We start from the raw sequence: 20,505 nt of genomic DNA on the forward strand, positions 1-20,505 counted from the left end.
TCTGGCTTATCTGCACGGAGCCCGTGGGAAAGCAAGCCTTCCCTTAGCTTCAGGCTAAGCTCTTGGGCTCATTTGCCACTGATGAATGTCAAATGTCTGGGCGAAGGAGTGCCATATCCCTCACCACTTGGTTCCTTTTATTAAAAGAGACATTTCCTAAGTGAACTTTGATCCCAGCTGGGAACAATTTTAGTCTCTTCTTCCGTGAGGTCTGTCTTTTGTTGTTTTTAAGGGCAATAAGAAATCAGTGTTCTCAAGCCTTACAAAAATGTGCTGCACGCTCCCAGCCCTGAGGGTTCCCTGCTTCATGAAGTGTCCTTGGGCAAGGTCTTGAATGGTTGGTTTGTCTGCTGCTGCCCTCTGTTGGTTCCTGAGGAAAATGCCACCACCCCACTTGAGTTTCTTTCTAGTGCCTGTGAGGTGCACAGCCTGCTCCTTACAGGGCGCATTCTCAAGTGAAGCACAAGCCAGGCCACAGAGAACTGTTTCCTGAGACAACAAGCACTAATTCTCGGTTCCATGAAGGGGGGCCAACAACAGCCCCTGCTCCACGATGGAGGGATGAGTGCAGGTGGGGTTAAGGGGGCCCTGGGATCCCACCCTCCTCTGATAATCCACCACTTCTTTAAGCCTCAGAGCCCCCATTTGTATTTCATTTTGTTTTGGGTGATCATTGTGCTTTACACACCATGTGCAACATCCACAGAGCAAACATTTAACACCTTTGGGTATGCTTTTTGCGTGGAAGCAGTTCCCTTACATTTGGCACCGACAGCCTAGCACTGTGCACTCAGCTGGTGCGTTTGCTACTTGATCGTAACTCCTCTGAAGGCAGGCCTGGGGAGTCACACGTCTGGGTTCTACTGCACCCCATAAGCAGTGTATCATCTAATGTGCATTCACTGAGTCTGATGGGTACCTCCCAGGTATGTACAATCCAATAAAGAGACATTTGCCTGCCCCTAATTTATAGGTTATGGCAAGCGCAGGCCCAGGCCGTTCCACAACTTCCCACAATGCCCCACGCAGTGGTGATCACAGAAACTACTGGATCCGTTCCCTGGTAATTCCTACCTGATAGCTCATCTGGCAACATGAGAGGTGATATAGTTTCTTAATGTGATTAGCCAAATAGAGAGGTTCTGATACTCAATTGAGATCAGAAAAATATCACAACAGAAGGGGTTATTTCAAGATTTATGCATTTACTACTACAGTGCTGTCTGGGCCTATTTTTCTCCTATTCGGTTTTAGTGGCTTGCTTCTTGTAGCTGTCTCCTGCTGCCCTCTTCTGGCTGTACTGCTGAAGTCATGCCAGGTAAATTGAGTTGGTTGGAGTGGGTAAATAAACATGAGTTGTTGTATTTGGATCATTTTTATTTAGGATTTGGTAATTTAGATTAGAGAATAGAGGAAGGGAGAATATTCTCTGACTAATTCTACTCATGGCAGGTTTGGCAGAACCTTAGCTGTTCTAGAGTTCTTGAAGGGTGGGCGCACAGACTTGGGAATGTTTTGTTTGTTTTTAAGCTTCCACAAGACCTTACTAAGTGAAAGCTATTCCCAGTGAAATGCACACTACTCTGAGTCTCTCTGTCTCTGTCTCTGTCTCTCTCTCGGGATTGAACCTAGGGCCTTTGCACTGAGCTACACCCTCTGCCAGCCTCCCCCTCTCCCTCCTTCTCTCCCTCTTTCTTCCACAGCGTCTCACTAAATTGCCCAGGCTGGGCTGGAACTTGTGATCCTCTTGTCTTGGGCTTCCAGAGCGCTGGGATTACAGGAGTGCACTATCACACTGGTGTTTAAATTTTCCTTTGATAGAGTTGATAAAGAGTCTCAGATGTATCTTAATGTACATTTAGGTTTGAGATTTACTGTTTTAACATATAGGAAGCTTGTCCCTAAGCAGAGTGCAGTGATTAGCGATGAAGGTTGGCTCTTCCTCCTGCCACTTAGGAGGACTAAAACAAATGGATATACAAACTGACAATATGTTTTGTCTAAATTCTTTTCTTTGCTTTTGTCCTGGTAGTTGTTATTTTTATGGAACCCTGGCCATTAGCCCTTTCCCCAAGTTCACATACATATGTTTTAGAAAAGAGCTCCCTATTATGGCACATTCATTCATTCATTCATTCAACAGGTAGGTGGTGTGTTTGGTGCTGGTAATATAAATATGCACAAACCAGACATGATTCCTGCCTTTGTATTTATTAGGAAGGCAGGCATTAATCACATTATTTTAGGGATGTGTTATTTTAGTGATGAGTATGAAAAAGCTCATCTAGCTGATGAGCTAGATGGCACTGTAAGAATTTAGGGACTTAGTCCAGTTAGGTCTAGTTGGTAGGGAAAGTATTCAAGAAGAAGAATTAACTGATTGAGCCAAGATTTAAGGATGGATAAATTGTTTATGGTGTGAAGTATACACTTCTAGGGGACAGAGGCCACTTGTACTGTGATGTGGCTTTGAATAAAGGGTCACAGTATCTACATCCCAGACTCCTGACTGGTGTCTTCATGAAGGCCAGAGGCAGCACAGATTTTGTAGTTATCCAGAGCTGGACCAGATATTTTGACTCATTACTTTCTAGCTGTGTAACCCTGGACAGTTCAGACAACTTTGCTGGGACATAGTTTGTCTACTTTAAATGGGAATGATGATAACATTGGTGGGGCAAACTGTCTTTCCTGTCCAGAGTCCATTTCTCCTTGTGGGAACGGTGTCCTGGTTTTGGGTCAGAGAGAGACAGCCAGCGCAGTGGGACTGTCAGTCCAAGGGGAGCAAAGGGCTTGCTGAAGGCTGGGTGTGTGACCATGCCGGGCCAATTCAATTCTCTTTCTGATATGTGACCCTCAAGTGGAGTGATTTGGATAAAAAATGATCAGAGCCATTTTGTCCTATGACTGCATTGGGAAAACCAGGATTTCTGGAGCGATGCTAAGCTCTGTCCTTCACAAAGGTGGGTCATTCAGCCTTTTCAACAATCCTGTAAACCATTTCTGAGCCATCCAGTATACTAATTTCTTTTTCCTTTGTAAGCCTCAATTAGTTGAATCTGCATTTGAGTATAAAGAACTGCAACATGTACCATTCTGTAAGTGAGAGATCGGACCTCAAAGCTCTCTGCATCCGCTCACCATGCCCTGGACAAAGCAGTGTGCAGTAAGCACTGGTCAGGTGATAGTAGGAGGCAAGATCTCTCGGATGAATGTTTTCCACTGTTTAGTCAGAGATGATTTTGAAGGGTCGGCACCACTCCAAAATTGTTCCCTGTGAATAACTGCTGTGAGGCTCTGTTGTACCTTACACCAGTAATGAAGCAGAGACTGTGTCTTTATAGAAAGATAGTTGCATTTTGCCTTAGTGGAGCAGCAGTGATTCGAGGGAGCTCTGTAGAGGTTGTTGTCCTGGAAGTTCAAGATCGGTGGTATTTTCTAGGTCATTTAGACCTAAAAGGGAGCTGCTTCATAGTGAGATTTCAGAATTGTACTCTAAATACTAGTTAAGTACCCAATAAGCACCATTTGTTATGAAATTATAACTTGACTTATTTCATGACATTTTTCAGAGTACAGTATAAATTAAAATTTTACAAATTGAATTATAGTGTAAATACTGTGACGGAGCTTGCAAGTTAGAAAGAGGCAAAGGCAACTCTGTTAACTGAAAAATCTTGATACACAAAAACAAACCATGTATTACTTTTCAAGGACATGTATTACTATTTCTGGGAAATTATTTTTTAGAAACACTCAAGGAAGTCAGCATATTATTTGTATATTACTAATGCATCATTAATCAATATAACTATCTGAATCTATACAGTATGTCCACACAGATGTCCACTGGACCTTCGTTAACAGTAGCCCAAACTGAAGAGTCCAGAAGTCCAGTAAAAACGGAAAACTTTCCAGGTATTGGAGCAGGAGCTATAGTGTGAATGTGGGAAAATGTTTACAATAACTAGTGTGCAAAAAGCAAGTTGCAGTGTAACAGGAAGTATTCGGTTAGCTTAGGTTTAAAACATAATCTCTCTGGAAAGAAATACTCTGTCAAGCACAGTTATAGGAGGTTGCTTGAAACTTGTGGAAGCCCCAGGCATCAAGAGAGTAGAGTGTCCCACACAGGTAACTCAAAATCAAATATATTAAATAATAAAATAGATGCAAAACCCAACTAAGTTTTGATGTGACTACCTCAGGCCTCTTAGAAATACTAAATTATTTTAAGACAATGTTAATGTCCCTGGTGCCTAATAGCTACACACTTGCTCTCTCCTGGGGTCTAGCATCCCTGGCATGGACCTGGGCAGAGATGGGGGTCTACTCTCTCCCATGCATCTCTCACATCTCTGTGTTATTAGAATTAAAAAAGAGTAAGTGTGAATTAACTTTTTTCAAATGTTAAAGTGACATAAAAATAGGAAAAAGAGCACTGGGGAGCCCTCTGTCTTCTGTATCTTCCTCTGAATGGTGGTTACCTGGACATAGAATCTGGAAAAACACATTGAGCTGAATGCTTAAGTTTTGTGCGCTGTATACAAGCCATACCTTAATTAATAAGCATTATTCATCCCATCACATTTTTAACACTGATGGCCCCTAAGACTGATATTAGAGTTGAAGAGTTACCTGCACCAATACAAAAAACCTTTTCTTCCATCTCTTCCAGACATTCTTACCGATGGCCCATAAATACCTAAGAGAAGGAGAAAGACAGGAACTGCATTAATGCTTGAGCGAGGACATTTCCCAGGAATCCTGGCACATGCACCAGGAGGCACATGGGCTCAGGGGTAGATGCAGACATGGGAGCTCTGAAAGTGAGAACAAGGACGTGGGCACAGTCCATGGCAAGGAGCAATTGTGGTCCATCCTTAGCAGATTCCAGACAGCACCTTGGAAAATGTCATTACCTGGGGCTTTGTGTGCTTATGTGATAAAAGTCTTTTAGGTTGGACAACTCCTGAGAGATATTGTGTAAGAGAGAGAGAGAAAGTATGAAGTCTTGCAACTTCAACTCTTTCAGCTCTCATCTAGTTTCATTCAGGAAAACCTTTCCTTTTCTTACTTTGCTGTAATCCTGGCAAATGCAGAGCAATTAACATAGGATATTCTCCCTCTTCCTTCTTCCTTTCTCCAAATGATGGGATTTCATCTTTATAGAGAAAAATGAAATAAGGGGAGCTAAAAACTACAGAGATATTCAATAGCTCAAAGCAATCTGGGCTTTGAAGATCAATGGTACTAATTCCTTCATGTATTATTTTGTCCACTGCGGCTGCATGAGCTGTTATATATGCCTTGATCCAGAAAGGGAGCCCGGGCTCTTTCAGACTCTGTTGAGCATGCAGATCTTGTGACACTCAAACACATTCAAATTCTCAAGTTCCAAAACTGGACTTGGCTAATAACATAAATCGATTGGACAACTTCTAAGTCTTCACTTCACCTTGAGGCAGACAGAACTTCCACTTTGGAACAGAATAATGAATGTACCTTAATGAACCTTAATGTACCTTTTTACTGTTTGACCTATTTCAGGGGCTCTTAAGAATGGCTGGTAAGCAAAGTCTACTTGGACCTTCAACCAGCAACCTGGGAGTCTTCCTGTGTCCTTCGGCTTCCTCCTTATTTCCCAGTCATCATGAACAACTGACTTTTACTGCCTGCAAAGTTCCTCTTCTGCTAAGTTTTTCCATTTCCCCACCTCCCATATTCCAGTCTCTGCCTACAGTTTTGCTTCCATGGACAACTGGAGATGAACCAGTGAATCAGTTTCAGGCTCACAGGAATGATTTCATCCAATTCCTGGCCACAGGCAGATCCCACCAGCTGCACATCCTCTAACAGCCTCTCCCTGTGAGAACTTGGTGGTTCTCCCCTGCTCACAGGGAGGCCCAAAGTCTGGCCTCTCACCTTCCATGTTTGTGATCTGTCCCACATTTGTCCACCTGGTTCATGATTCATTTGGTATTTTTCTTTAAATTGGTTTACGTTAAGTGAATCAATGTATTTTGAAAGGAAACCTTATACTGTAGGCTTGATAAACTAATTATAAAGCATACATTAAAATGTGTAAATAATTATTTAACCTACGCTATGATCTTAGGTGGTATCAGTGGTATGGATACACCCGGGGGAACCTTGGCAGAGGGATGAGCCCAGCATCTTTTTTTTTTTTTTTTTTTTGAGATAGGGTCTCACTAATGTAGTCCAGGCTGGCCTTGAACTCTCAGCAGTCCTCCTGCCTCAGCCTCCCGAGTGCTGGGATTACAGGCATGCACCACCACATCTGGCTAAACCCAGCATCTTGATTTGGCTTTAGACTCCTCATTTTCCTCCCCTTCTACTTCAGTAGGCTCCATAACTCTGAGCCACCCATGCTCCCTGGAATGCCTACTCCTGCTCCTCCTGTGAGAGCTTACGTTCTTCCCCAGGTCACGCCCTCACCTTGAAGTCATTCCCTCCTGGGCTGTGCAGACTAACCCACTGCCATGATTTACTTGTTTTTATATTATTGTTCCTCTTGGACTGTTGGCTCCTGGAGGGCAGGAACTCTGGTACTTCTTTCTAAACTCCTGGCTCAGAACCTTGTTTTTCCTTCTGAATTCCTCTCAGTTCCTGATACATGGTAAGTTGTTGATAGATGCTTGTCCTATTACAGTTGGTTTTGAGCATCACGCTTTTGAGAAACCGGAGTGATCTAAATACTTTGATGAGATCTTAAAACACTGTATTAAAACCTGCCATCCAGCACCAACCAAGTTCTTTGTCCCTCAGTTTCCTGACCCTCAGTTTTCTCATCTGTAGAACAGGGATAATAATAATAATAATAAAATAATATTGTGTTGTTATACAATAAGTATAGTAATGGTACCTCATTCAAGGGTTGTGAGGACTAAAGTAGAAATATAGTGTTTAGAACAGTGACTTGGAGAAAGCAAATAGTTAGTATTAACTGTATTATTATACTACAATTATTCCTTCACAGTTGAGGGAACAGGGCCTGAGGAGGTCTGAGTGACTTTTACAGGAGTCCACAGCTGCTGACGGATCCGATCAGAATTTAAACACAGAGCCCTGGGACTCTGAACCAGATTCCACCATGCCGTCCTTCTGCATTCCAGCCAGCAAACAGGGGCATTCACTGAAAGAAGGACATGAGAGGGGCAGAGGTGGGAGGGGTTGACCAGGGTTACTAAAGAACAGAACAGGAAGCCCCGGTGTGCTGCTGCTGTGGGGAGACTGCAGATAGCAATTATATGATGTACATTTCAGAAAGCTGGAAGACAGGATTTTAAAGAAATCATCAATGCTTCATCATAAAGAAATGATAACTGTTTGAGGAGATAGCTGTGTTTACCCTGCTTTAAACATTATACAATGTGTACATACATCAAAACAGCACATGGTACCCCCATACATATGTACAATATTTATGTTTTCATGTATCAGTTAAAAATAAACTGAAAAAAGTTTTAAAAATGAACTGCTTCTCTAATTGAACAGAGGGAATTTCTGGTTAAAGCCTTCTGAAAGGAAAGCTGGGATCAGAGAGAAATGCAGAGCTCTCCTTAGACAGTGTCAGTTGGTCGGGGCGAAGGTGTGGCTTCCCCAGAATGTACTGCTCCTGTGACACTTGTCAGAAGGTGTCCAAACCAAGGTGGGGCACAGGCTGCAAGGAACTGTTTCTGCCTTGCCAGCCCCAGCTCTTTGTCTCGTCAGGTTGAAACAGCTCACTGAGCAGAACGCACAGCACCTGGAGCAGATGGGCAGTCCGGGATGGCAGACACACAGCTGCCCCTGCCAGTTCCCCTCCCTACAGACCGATCCATCTGGCCAGGCAGGAGTGCCCTTGGCTCTCTTTGAGCTCTCAGGATGGGTGGCATTCTGGATCAGCAACATATTAAGCAGCATTCCAGGGTAGCGAGCAGCAGTTTGTCCTATTGGTTATGTCTCAAACTAGGAAACACTGGAGTGGGAATTCTGGTCCCATCACTAACTCTCCTTTGACTTAGCTGCCCATGCCTGTTTCTTCAGCAGTAAGATGGGAATGACAATATCCGGTATCATAGGGCTACAGGGAAGACTCACGGAGACACACAGAAGCTGGCATGTAGTAAGCCTATAACCCCAGCGCTCTGGCAGCTGAGGCAGGAAGATCGAAAGTTTGAGCCCAGCCCAGGCAACTTGGTGAAGTGAGGCTGTGTCAAAATAAAAACAAAAGAGGCCAGAGGAGTGTAGCTTACTGCAAAGGCCATGGGTTCAGTCTGCAATACAGAAGACCGAGAAAGAGCAAGAAAGAGCAAGAGGGAGGGAGAGGGACAGAAAGAGAGACTGGGTCTGCAAAGGGTTCATTTTGAATTCTTTATTTGACTAAATGTAAAAGCTAAATGGAAATTTAGCTTTTGGGCACAACTGCTGGAAAATAAAGTGAGGTCTGGTTTTGGAACTTTGAATTCTATTGGCATCACAATTCCCAGGTATCCTTTCTTGTTGCATTTTATAGAACCCATGCCAATGGGTCAGTGTCATCCTTGTCAACTGCTGAGGGCATCCGGGTTATATGAGAGGCTCTAGTATGCTACAGAAGGCTAAAAAGAGAAGAAGAAGATAGACAGGGGCTAAGGAACCCTGAGAGTTGCTGAGCTGTGGAAGACCCCGTGGCCTCAGTGTCCCTCTGCCCTTGGACTCTTAGGTAGGCAGCATTCAGGCAGTGCCCGTAAGCTCTTCATGTGTGCCTTCTTCCAGGATGCCTAGGTGGGCGGGATGAGCAGGATACGGAAACCAGAGGCTGAGGTTTCATTTTGAAAGGACCTGGGCCAACTGTCACTGCTGCTGCTCTTGCCCTGCTCAGGGAAGAGAGTGAGGCTGGCCTGAGAGAGGAGCTGCTTCGCATCCCACAGTCCATGTGTTCTGGTGCTGATGCTCCGCTACAAGGGGTTGCAAGGCAGGGCACACTTTTTATTGCCAATTCTTTTTTTATGACTATGATTTTTTTTATCTTTTAAGTTTATTTTTAGTTGACAAGTAAAAATGATATATGTAAGTGTACAACAAGATGTAGTGAAATATGTATATATTTTGGAATGGCTGAATTGCACTAGTTAATTTGCCATGGTTTCATACACTCATCATCGTCTTTATGGTAAGAATGACTTAAAATCTACTGTCTTAGAGATTTTCAAGTATATGTGATTATTAACCATGGTTGCCAACAGAATAAGTTGATTTTATTCCCCATTGTTAGATATTCTTCATGAAAATGTCTTATAAGAAGAGAAGTCACAGGGTCGGGGATGTAGCTCAGTGGCACTGCGCCTGCCTGGCAAGCACAAGGTCCTGAGTTTGATCCCCGGTACTGAATGAAAAGAAAAGAAGTCACAGTGAGATGAGAGCCATGCTTCCTCCTGGGATGCTTCCCATTTCTCCTTACGGGGTGGAGGAAAACAAGGGGATGCTGCAGGTGCCCAGCCGGAAGAAGTATGGGCTGGGGAAAGTGCAAAGAATGGATGGAAGTAAACAGTGACAAAGGTGACTACTCACCACCACCAGCACCACCAGGAACACCACCAGCAGTAACAACTCAGAGTGTAGCATTGACCATAGGCCAAACCTTATTCTAAATACTTCACATTTAATCCTTTAATCCTCATTTAACCCTTACCATAACCCTATGGAACAAGCAGTACTGTAACCTCCATTTCATGCTGAGCAAGAGTCCAAAGAGGTTAAGGAACTTGCCTGTAACCAGGAAGTGAATGCCAAGGACTCCACCTGATTGGCATTTTAAGAGAAAATAACACGATAAAGAAACTAGAAACCAATATAATCAGTTAATCCAAAAGGAGTCAGAAAAAGAGGATGAAAGGCAACAAAGATTAATTGGGACAAAAAGAAAACAAAGATGACAAATAAAAAATGATAAATTTAGGGGCCGGGATTTAGCTCAGTGGTTTTGCCACCTGCTGTGCAAAAGCAAGGACCAGAGTTCGATCCCCGCTACCTTAAAAAAAAAAAATGATAAATTTAAACCTACCCATACCAGTAGTCACATTAACTGTAAAGAGGCTAATATCTCAATTAAAGGTAGAAAGACTCAGATTGAAAAAGGTATGGATCCAAATCTACACTGTCTATAAGAAATGCACTTTATAAGACAAAAGTTAAAAAATTAAGGGATAAAAAGATTTATCATACTAACAGTTTTTTAAAAAGATGGAATTGCCATATTACTGTCACAAAAAGTGATTTCAGGTCAAAGACTGTCATCAGGCATAAGGAAGACCATTTCATAACGATAAAGGGGCCAATTCATGAAGAAGACTAATAACCTTCAATGTTCATGCATCTACTAACAAAGCTCCAAATACACACAACAAAATACATATAAAAACAAAAAAATAGAACAAGGAGAAACATATCCAAAATCATAGACAGAGACTTTCATATCCCTTTCTCAGTCACTGATAGAAAATCAGTAAGGAGATAGAGCATATGAACAGCACTAGAAACAACCTGATCTAACTGATAAAGTTAGTAAGTCACAGAGGGAGAAAAGATGCAATCGCCAAAGGCTTGGACTGGTCCAGTCTCAGCGACAAGGTATGAGAGTCTGTGTGGCCAGCAGTGGTGACTTGGAGCCCTAGGAGGAGGACAGAGGTGGGGGATGGCTTTGAGGATCAGGGGGTCTAAGGCGGTGGTGCAGGTGGGAAAATGAAGAGGAAGGGGACGCCAGTGGCTGAGGGCCATCCACGGAATCCCTTCTTGAGGTTTCTTAGTACATAGAGGGAAAATCAGAGTTCTGACAATTACTCATGGCTGGAGGACCATGGCTCACTGAATGAATGACTCTAAAGCATAGGTCCTCAGGGGAGGTTTAACTGGAAGGAATGCACAAGTCTAGACCTAGCTCTAGACTTGGGAAAGTCTTTTCACCACATTAAGTCTCAGTTTCTCTATCTGTAACACGGGAATTCATTCACTCAATTATTCAACCATTCAACAAACAATTTATTAGGCTTTGGCAACATGTTAGGTCCTGTTCGAGGCACTGTGACCAAAGGGGACAGTTGTCTCTTCTGACAAGGAATTTGCGGTCTAGTAAAAAAAGACAGACAATAAACACATGAACAAAGAAATACATGAAAAATGAGATGATGATAAGAGCTCTGATAAAACAGAGTAGAGAAGAGGAGAGGGAGAAGACACGACACACAGGTGGCCCAGTAAGGCATCCTGATCATGTGCCAAGACTACAAAGGCCAAGGTAGGCCTGTGGACATCTAGGGCCGGGGTGGGGGCAGCAAGCAGAGGAGAGCAGGGGCAAGATCCTGGGGTGGGAGTGTAGATGGAGTCTCTCAGGAGTCCAAGGAGCCAGTGGTCGAGGTTATACAGGTAGGGCCTCCTAACTATGGAAATGGCACTGGCCTCTACTCTGAATGAGAGGTCATTCATCGGAAGGTTTCCAGGATTCAAGTGTTAGGATCAGGCTCATATTAAAAAACAAAACAAGGGGCCGGGGATTTAGCTCGGTGGTTTTGCTGCCTGCTGCGCAAGCGCAAGGACCCAAGTTTGATCCCCGGTACCAAAAAAATAAAAAAATAAAAAACAAAACAAGAAAGAAACTTATCCTGGCTCCAGAATGAGAAATAGGCCTTAGAAGGGAAAGGAAGAAGCAGGGGAGAGCTTATAGGACATAAGCGATAGCCAAGGGCAAAGTGATCAGACTGAAGAGAAATATCAAAGACAGCCCACACTTGGTCTGAGCATCTGGGCAAAGGAAGGATCACTTATTAGGGTCATTCCTAATCCCCATAAGGCTGTTTCTGTGATGAAATGAGAAAGTGGATGTGAATGTGCTTCCTGAGCATGAAAGCACCATATGGAGTAAAAGATGAAAAATGAGAAAGCCACCTATAAGTTGCTAATTCTCAGATGTGGCCAGACAATAATGTTTTAAGGCCAAAAAGGCAGTGTTGATTTTTGTCTCTGACATTTTCCAAGACAATAAAAGTACTCAGAATGGCTCACTGCTCATTCAAGGGACCTCCATACAAAGCGTCCAAGAATTCACAGTAATTCTGACTTGCCTTGCAACTGGTCAAGTGGATACAATTTATAATTTTAGCTGGATTTCTTAAAACATCCTTTCTCCCTCCCTTCTCTAAGCTGTGACATTGCCCTGATATTTTCCTTCTCCTTTCCCACCCAATGGGATTCAACAAAACTACTTTAAATTTAAATGAAAAAATGCTGTCTCTAGACAATTTTATTTCCCCTGAATCGTTCCTTTTGTAGGTAAGGTTGTTTGCCCCTGAATAGGCCACCTTGGGTCTGACTCTATGATGAAGGCCTCTACTGTTCACTTATTGGAGCTGTTCTAGGCTCTCCTGGTATATTTCCTAGGAAGGGTAATTTTTCTTTTTAATTTTCTACTAAGCTAATTATTTCTCCCCATTCTGCTCATGTCTATTTCTTGGTTGGTATTATTTCTGTACATGTGTGATACGTCATAATTACATTCTCGTTGGGGAACTGGTCCATATACATATCACATCAGGATCATTTTTTCTCCCCGCCCCAAGCCCACCCTCCTCCCCCTTTCCCAGAGGCTCTGTGGACATGGCAAGGGTAATTATTAAATGACTACTTAGTGCTAACAAATAGTCACGGAACTTGTCAAAACTAGCTACATATTTCCTCATTTGTTTATAGGGTCAAGGTAGCATGAAACACGTTAATGATTTTACAAATGAATCAACAGAAAAAAAATCCTGAATCTGGATCAGTTAGTTTGGTTTTCAACAGAGTGAATGAAGGGAACCTGGGAAATTGGAATTTGGCCAGTGGGGGAAATAATGCCTATGCCCAGTGGCTGCTGCAGAGAATAAATAAGCGAGCGTTTGTGAACTGCCTACTCTTGTGCTTCAGAGGGGCTTAGCATGTGGGCTGAGGGATCCCTTTTAAGGAATTTTTTTTAAAAAGCAGTTTGGAAGATAGTTATACTTTTTTTTTCTGTCAAATGTCCACTCTCTAATGAGGGAAATCATTTTCTTGCTTGCTTCTGTTTTATTTTTCTCTACTCCTTTTTTTTTTTCTCTCTACTCTTTTTTAAATTGGTTATAGAGATTAATGAGTTTCATTTTGTTAGACTGTACATGTATATAACATATTTTGATTGTTTTCATTCTGATATTACCCAACTTACCCCACCCTCCCCTGCCAGTTTCATATTTTGGGGTGGGGGTTCAATAAATATATGTAATATATTTTGCTCATATTCTTACCCTATTCCTACCGTTCTGTCTTCTGTCTGCCATCTCCTCTTTATTTCCCTCTCTTCCTCCCTCTACCCTGATCATTCTTGTCCATGGTCCTTCAGAAAATATTTCCTGAGTATTTATGAGTCAGTATCTTGTTAAAGATGTAGGATCTTTCTCGGTGTACTACAGAAACCTATCAGAATTCTCAACTCCTTTGTCTTGAATCTAGGATGTTTACCCTTGAGGCAAAAACATACAGTGTTAGGGAAGAACGTCATTAATATTTTTTGGATATATGCCAAGAGTATGATAAGAAGGAGGACGAAAAGCTTGCTGGATTTCCTCAATGAAAGCTGAAAAGAACTGAGTGTGTAGTTAGGGCCTGGCTCATTCTCCAATAGCCTTCTCAACCATAATTCCATCCCATGCTCAGGGGATAACTTGTCCCTCAGACAGTGCATTGTAAATTCTACAATTTCAATTCAATGTAAATTCTACAATTTCCATGTTCAGCATGCGGTTTCTAGTGCATGGGCAGCCCTGCTTCCTCTGGAACACTCCATGCCTGAACCACTCTGGTGCCCTGATAGGTAGGTCACTGTCTTCCCTGGAGCCTTGGCCCTGGATTGCTCCATTGACCTCAGATGTTCCTCTTGGAGGGCCCTGTTCTCTGCTCTTGGACTGTGTGATGCTGTGGCCTACTCATCCACTGGGATGGTCCAATTTCTGTCCTGGTCATGCCCGTGTGGATTTCTCATGGGCTTCTGTTTAAACTGGCCCCAAACCGTGCTTAGGGCATGATAATGTGCTTCTTGATTCTATTCTAGAACGTTTAGCCAATCCTCAGCTTTCATGGTAGTGCTAACACGTTAAGCCAATGTTATAGCACTCTCACCCTCTGGTCACCAGGGGGGCTATGCAGAAGGATAGCTGGTTGGCAAAGGACACTGCGAGAATACTTGCAAAACAACCTACTTCCTGTAGCTGGTTAAGCATTCTCCTACTCAGAGTTACATGGTCCACACTAAGGGCCACATTTTCTGACACTGTGAGATCTAAGCGATTTAGTTTACTAGGCCATGACTCAGCTTTATCCAATCATCAATAAACAGGTTCTGTACAGATCATGGTTTGATCTATAAAATAAATCTTTACTTTACCAATTCTTTTTGCCTTAGTTGAAATTATTTAATTGGGCATTCCTCTCAAACCTTAAGATAATGAAGATGAGGACAATTTTAAATTTTTTTGGGACATTCATTTAAATGAGAGACTAAACCCTAAAATGGCAAGTTGACTGTTTGAAGGTGGCTACAGACACTGTTCATACCTCATGGAGGTGGCTGTTGATGAAAGTACAGGAAAACAATGCATAGGGTCAGAACAACCTGTGGGCCTCTGTCTAGGCACATGGGACTGTAAAAATTCCCCATATTGGAATACCTTTGCTTCCTGCAAGGTTTGGATTGTTCTGGGAATTCTGAGAGAGAGCGAGAGGGAGAGAGGGAGAGAGAGAGAGAGAGAGAGGAAGGGGGAGAGGGAGAAGCATAAGGAAGAAGGAGAAAAAGAGGAGGAGGACATTATTCTCTTGATAGTGAAAATGCAAATATTGTAATCGTAAGAACTGAGGAAGCTTATAGCAACTATGGAAGTCAAATATTTTAATAATGTCTCAAAAACCCTTTATGTTTCCTTCCATGTCATTCTGTGAAGGTCAGTTTTGTTTTTGTTTTTTACATTAAATTTAATTTAATTTTTGTGGTGTTGGAGATTGAACCCAGGGCTAGGCAAGAGCTCCACCAGTGAGCTCAGCCCCAGCCGCAGCCCGTTTTCACTTTGTCCTGAGAAAGGAATGGAGTTATAGCCTCAGTGGCCACTCCAAGAAGGAACACTTACCCAGAATGCTTCATGTTTTGAGGTTTATCCATTCGGACAGCAAGTTTGATTTTGAGATCCTGATCTGGGCAGTTTTTGGAAACTGTCATTTTGTGCCATTCGGATTGCTTGGGGCTATTCGGGGTGGGATGGAGAATAACCTGTAGGGGAAAAGAACAAAATTTTTAGCCAGGAAATTGAAGCATCACCATGGACACGGTTTTACGATTAGAGAACTTGATACTGAGATGTGGTAGGTCTTGTCCAGGTCCTCTGCCATGGCCCCATCTTCTCACCGTGGCTGGCTCACCACATGTAGCCATGTCTAAGGACAGAAATGATATTCTCTTTTCTCTCTTTCTGGCTAACTTTGTAAAAGGAAGATTCATTATTTCTGTGAGTCTGCTTTGACTATTCAAAAGCTCAGAAGTGCCAAGGAAACCCAGAACTGAGAACATTATTCTCCTCCTCATCAAATAAGATGTGTGAAAGAGAACCTCACATAGTAGAGAATACTTTTCTTCTGCTCTTTCCCATTCTTTATGATTTTGTTCACTATTTCAAGTGGAGAAATTTCTCAAAGCCTGCAGTGGACAATGGAAGGGACCTTATCAGATGGATAAGGAATGGAAGATTAGAGAAGGAAGGGACTTGCTTAGGGTCATGCATGTCAGCTGGATTCAACTGGACTGGTAATCTTGTTCCACAGCACCCAACTCTGGCTGGCATGGAAGAGGGCAGTCTCAGCTTGGAAAAAGAGGAGCTCTAGGTCAGTGATGTGTGTCAGAGATGGTGCTTTCATTCGGGTTTCCTGCCTCCATTCTTATCTTACATGCTGAGATGAAGCAGGAAGTAGATGGCTCAGATAATCCACTTCTCATTTTGTGATGAAAGAGTGCATGCTCCCAAGCCATGTGGAATGCAAAACACAGACTCGGGCAGGAATGAGAGTTGGGAGATCCCATAAACCAAGGGAACATGGACTTAATCTTGGCACTAAAAATGTGGGCTTCTCAGATCTGCTTCCATGAGGACAGCACGCCTGCTAGGTTTCATTTTTTTGCTCTTGTTTTCAAAATGTCTGTTTTCTCCAGGCGCAAGGCAGGCTCTTCCCCCGGGCTTCTGTCCCCAACCAAGGGGTCCAGGAGGGACTCAGAGTCTCAGGTGTGGACCCTCTGCCCTTCCAGGTGCTGCACCACTGCAGCCATGCACACTTGGCCCCGCTCGGAGGGTGGACGCATACACGGTGTGATCAAAATATACAGTGAATCTTTAAATTTACAAAAAATTATTACAGTAAAAGACACATTGCCATTAATCCACCTCAAAATCCTCCCCCTTGCTTTGAACACATTTATCCCATTGTTCTTGCCATTTTCTGAAGCAGCTCTGGAAGTGCTCTTTCCCACATCTCTTTAGTTGCACTGTCATGGCTGCCGCAATGTCCTAAATCAGTTAAAAATATTTACGTTTCATGGTCATTTTGACTTTGGGGATGGTGAAAGATCTGATGAATATGTGGATGAGAATACACCATAATGCCTTTGTTTGACAGCAATTGCCATACATGTTTTAATCAATTTAGGACACTGAGGAGCCTCACAGTACAACTAAAGACAGCCATGAAAGAAAGAAACTGGCAAGAACAATGGTATAAGTGCATTTGACAAGAGGGGGAGATTTTGAGAGGGACTAATGGCAATGTGTCTTTTACTGTGACACATCTTTAAAAATTTAAATGCACACTGTAGTTTAAATCATACTGTGTGTGACTTTCCTCCTAACTGTTGGAGAGCTCTGATAACAGCAGAGGCTATGATAGAAACAGCCAAAATTCAGCCTCATTTGTGCTGCTTTCTCACCTCTTTCATTCTGGGCCTGCCTGCCCCCTGCCCCTTTACCACAAACTTCCCTCTGTATCATGAAGAAAATTTATATTGTATATTCTTGCTAAATACACAAGTCCAGTCTTCCAATGTCAGGACGTACCTGGAATAGAATGTCTGAATTTTCAGACTAGTGGCTGCAGAAGATTTTTGATCATGTTCTACTTAGGAAAATACTTTGGAGCAATTAGCTCAATATCTGTATGCTGATATCTTTTATTTGCTTACTTTGTATTAATATATTATTGCATATAAAATACATATAAATACAGAAGTATAAAAGATGGGCTAAAGATAAAGGGAAAACTCCAAATTTTCTAGTATACTCAGCCATTCATATCTATGGGTTCTGCCTTGATGAGATTCAGCAACTAAAGACTGAAAATGTTTGGGAAAAAATAATTGTAAATGAATAGCTTTTTTGTGCCATTGTTCCCTAAACAATAGAGAACAGCAACTGTCTACATAATATTTATACTCTCCTAGGTAAAATAAGTACTCCAGAGATGATTTAAGTACCCTGCAGGATGTCCCCAGGTTACATGCAAATATTACATTATTTTATAAAAGGAACATCAACACCTGTAGGAGGTCCTGGAACCAACACCCCGCAGTACCAAGTGAGGACTGTACCTTTCTAATTGCTGTGAAATATAATACTATTAGCTATATTTTGAGACCTCACAAGCTATCACCTTGATGGCGAGGTCCCTTGTTAATGATATTGGATATAAATTCATAGTTCCATTAGTCTTCTAAATAATTTCAAGCCATCCCAAGTGATAGCTTTTCCTGTCTGATGACATTCATGTTCTTTTTATCTCATGCACAATAGGCAAGGTGTGAACTCCAGCATTTTCTCATTTGCTTCCAATCAGAGATCTCCCATAGTAGTCTTTTAGGCATTTTGTTCATTCTGTGAGGGTTAATTTTGTTCAAACTGCATTGTAACATGTATGAATGGTAAGGTGGACGTGTCATAGGATGGATGTGGGAAGTGAATGAGGGTGTCCCTGGTTGTGGGAATGCCACCCCTTCCCTCAAGAGGTTCACCCTGGAATTGAATTCTGCATCCTGAAGACCAACACTGTGGAGATGGTGGGGCAGGAGCTGCTAATTCCAGTGAAGCTGGCCCTTTGGCCTGAGCCAGTCCGGCCCGAGGGAGCAAGTGGACAGGTTGAGATGTGTAGGAAACAGGGAGAGCCTGGCCAGGGCCTGCACAGCAGCAGCAGCAGAAGCCCTGGGCTTCCTTCTGTTCTGCCCACATGGGAAAGGCAAGGCAGAAGCATCCCTCTGTGCACCTGCAGCTCATTAACGGCCCTCCCATCATATGGGTTCGGGACACATTTTCCACTGGCAATATGGTGTCCATTCGTGATGCAAATGGCCACAGCTCATTACTGGTTATTCCTCAAAGACTTGGCCCCCTACCAGTGGTCACTCTCTGGGGAGACATCCCCTCCAGAGTGGACAGAGACATGAGGTCACCACAATTCTCTTCCCTCTTCGTTCCCAGCCTGCCCAGTATCCCATGCGCCGACAGTTCCTCAGTACACGTCAAGCCCATTGAATGATGACACCCTCCCTGGTATGGGTGAGCCCTGAGCAGCTCGCACACCCCATCTAGACATTCTGGCCTGCTCATTAAGCACTGTGTCATCTCCCTGAGCCCCGTGTGCACTGTGCTTTGATGTGGGGATGGGATATGGCAACCATAGTTCCCTCTCCAGGCGACAGCTTCTCCCAGGTACTGGGCACTTGGGCAGGGCCTGTGCCTGCTGATCTCCAGCACTGGTCTCTCTCCTCTACCTGTGTCGCATCCTTACCTGGGAAGGCATCCCCACTGCTTGGAGTCTTGCATGCTTTCTTCCCAGGTGTTCTTTCTCCAGCAAAACACTTACCACACTGTGCTACTGTTACCTAGTTTTTCTGTCTGTGCCCCTTAAGCTTTGTGGTTAAAGATCTTTTCCTGTCTTTATTCCTATTTACTCTGTGCACTAATGAATAGACACAGCAGGCCTGTGATCACATTTGTTGAATAAAATTTGATAATATTGCTGTGTTGGCCAGAGCATGGGGAAACAAGTACCCTTTTAAGCCTTTTGTGGAAGTAAAATTTGGCATGTTGGGAAAATTTGGCAGTATCTGTCAGAATTCAAATTTTGGTCGCAAAATTTTTATTTTGAAATTTATTAAAATTTATTTATAGGTCTATAAACATGTGCAAGAAATAAGTTTAAGGCTTTACCAAAACATTATTTATACAGCCAAGGATGAAACAGTCTAAAAATGCATCAACAGAGGACTTGTTAAACAACATATATCAACAAAACAGAATAGTATGCACCCATGTAAAAAGGTTACATGTCAGCATGCACTGCAATAGACCAATTTCCAAATATACTGTTTTTTTCACGCAATGTGTAGAGCAGTTATGTGTACAGTAACCTCTAGCTGTGTGTTTTATATATTTAAAATATATAAATTGTATATGTTTTGCTTATGTGTGCACAGAATATTTTGGGAAGGATATACCATAAATTGCAAACAAGATTTTTCACTGCAAAGAAATATTAGGTGAGGGTGAAAGTGATCACTTTGTTTCCACTGTATATCTATTTTAATTTTTTAATAATGTGTATGAATTAGTTTTCAATTAAAACTGTTAACAAAAATGAAACACTACAAAAGGAACAAACTAAAGCCAGGGATTTAGCTCAGAGGTTCCACCGCTTGTCTTGAAAACACAAGGTCCCAAATTCAATCCCCTGTACCAAAAAAACACAAACAAACTAAAAAGTCTGAAGGGGTGAACGTAAGCCCAGGGTTCTGAACTCAGCCCTGCTAAGCTTGGCAGGAGTGGAAGACAGAGGCACTCTCCTGTGGAGCCCACAGAAGGCCTCATCGCACAAACAGCACTGCTGGGTCCCAGGTGGCTGCGGAGCTGCTGCCTGTAGAGGGCACCCAGCCAGAAATAGGCAGGTGGCAGACCTCAGGCGCCCCTGCAGCACGAGTCGAGAGTGAACTCCCTGGAATCATGTGGAAAGGTGCAGTGGGGGACTGGCCAGCCATGGCTACAGCATGCAGCAGTGCCTCCAGCTGCATCTTTTCCTAGGATCAGCCTGGCATAGTGCAAGAGCCCAGCGAGAAGCGGCCAGCATGCCTGGCAAGTTGCTTATCCTGTGTCTCTGGCCGTGTGCTCTGCTGTGCAAATGAGGTCGGAAGCACCTGCCCTGTGGAAGGTTACTGAGGGGCTGTGCTAAAGTCCTCAGGACAGCAGAGACCACACTGGCCCTAAACTCAGTGGATGGCTCTGGGCTAGGCTCTCACCAGCCACAGTTTTCTCATCTGTACAACAGTAGATCTGAAGAGCCTACAGGCTTTAGTTCCTCTGAGTGGAAACTGCTTTGAGGAGCCGGTGGCTGCTATGGACCAGCTGGTCTAGAAAATACCTCTACACCCCCTCTACCACC

General features: G+C 43.1%; 1 protein-coding gene across 29 annotated transcripts in view; it reads right to left on the reverse strand.

The window, feature by feature from the left end:
* The window catches only part of Cadps (calcium dependent secretion activator), a 457,138-nt gene that overhangs the window by 155,959 nt on the left and 280,674 nt on the right, over window positions 1-20,505 (reverse strand). For all 29 annotated transcript variants that reach the window (XM_087182504.1, XM_087182502.1, XM_087182498.1 and 26 more), the window contains exons 8-9: window positions 15,168-15,307; window positions 4,636-4,702 (exon numbers count right to left, since the gene is read on the reverse strand). In XM_087182504.1, the coding sequence (XP_087038630.1) occupies window positions 4,636-4,702; window positions 15,168-15,307 (207 nt within the window). The remainder of the gene's footprint in view (window positions 1-4,635; window positions 4,703-15,167; window positions 15,308-20,505) is intronic.

The sequence above is a fragment of the Heterocephalus glaber genome, unplaced genomic scaffold (assembly GCF_053883595.1).
Source record: "Heterocephalus glaber isolate CG9 unplaced genomic scaffold, H.glaber_assembly_v1.0 deba00001472, whole genome shotgun sequence".
Taxonomy (NCBI): domain Eukaryota; kingdom Metazoa; phylum Chordata; class Mammalia; order Rodentia; family Bathyergidae; genus Heterocephalus; species Heterocephalus glaber.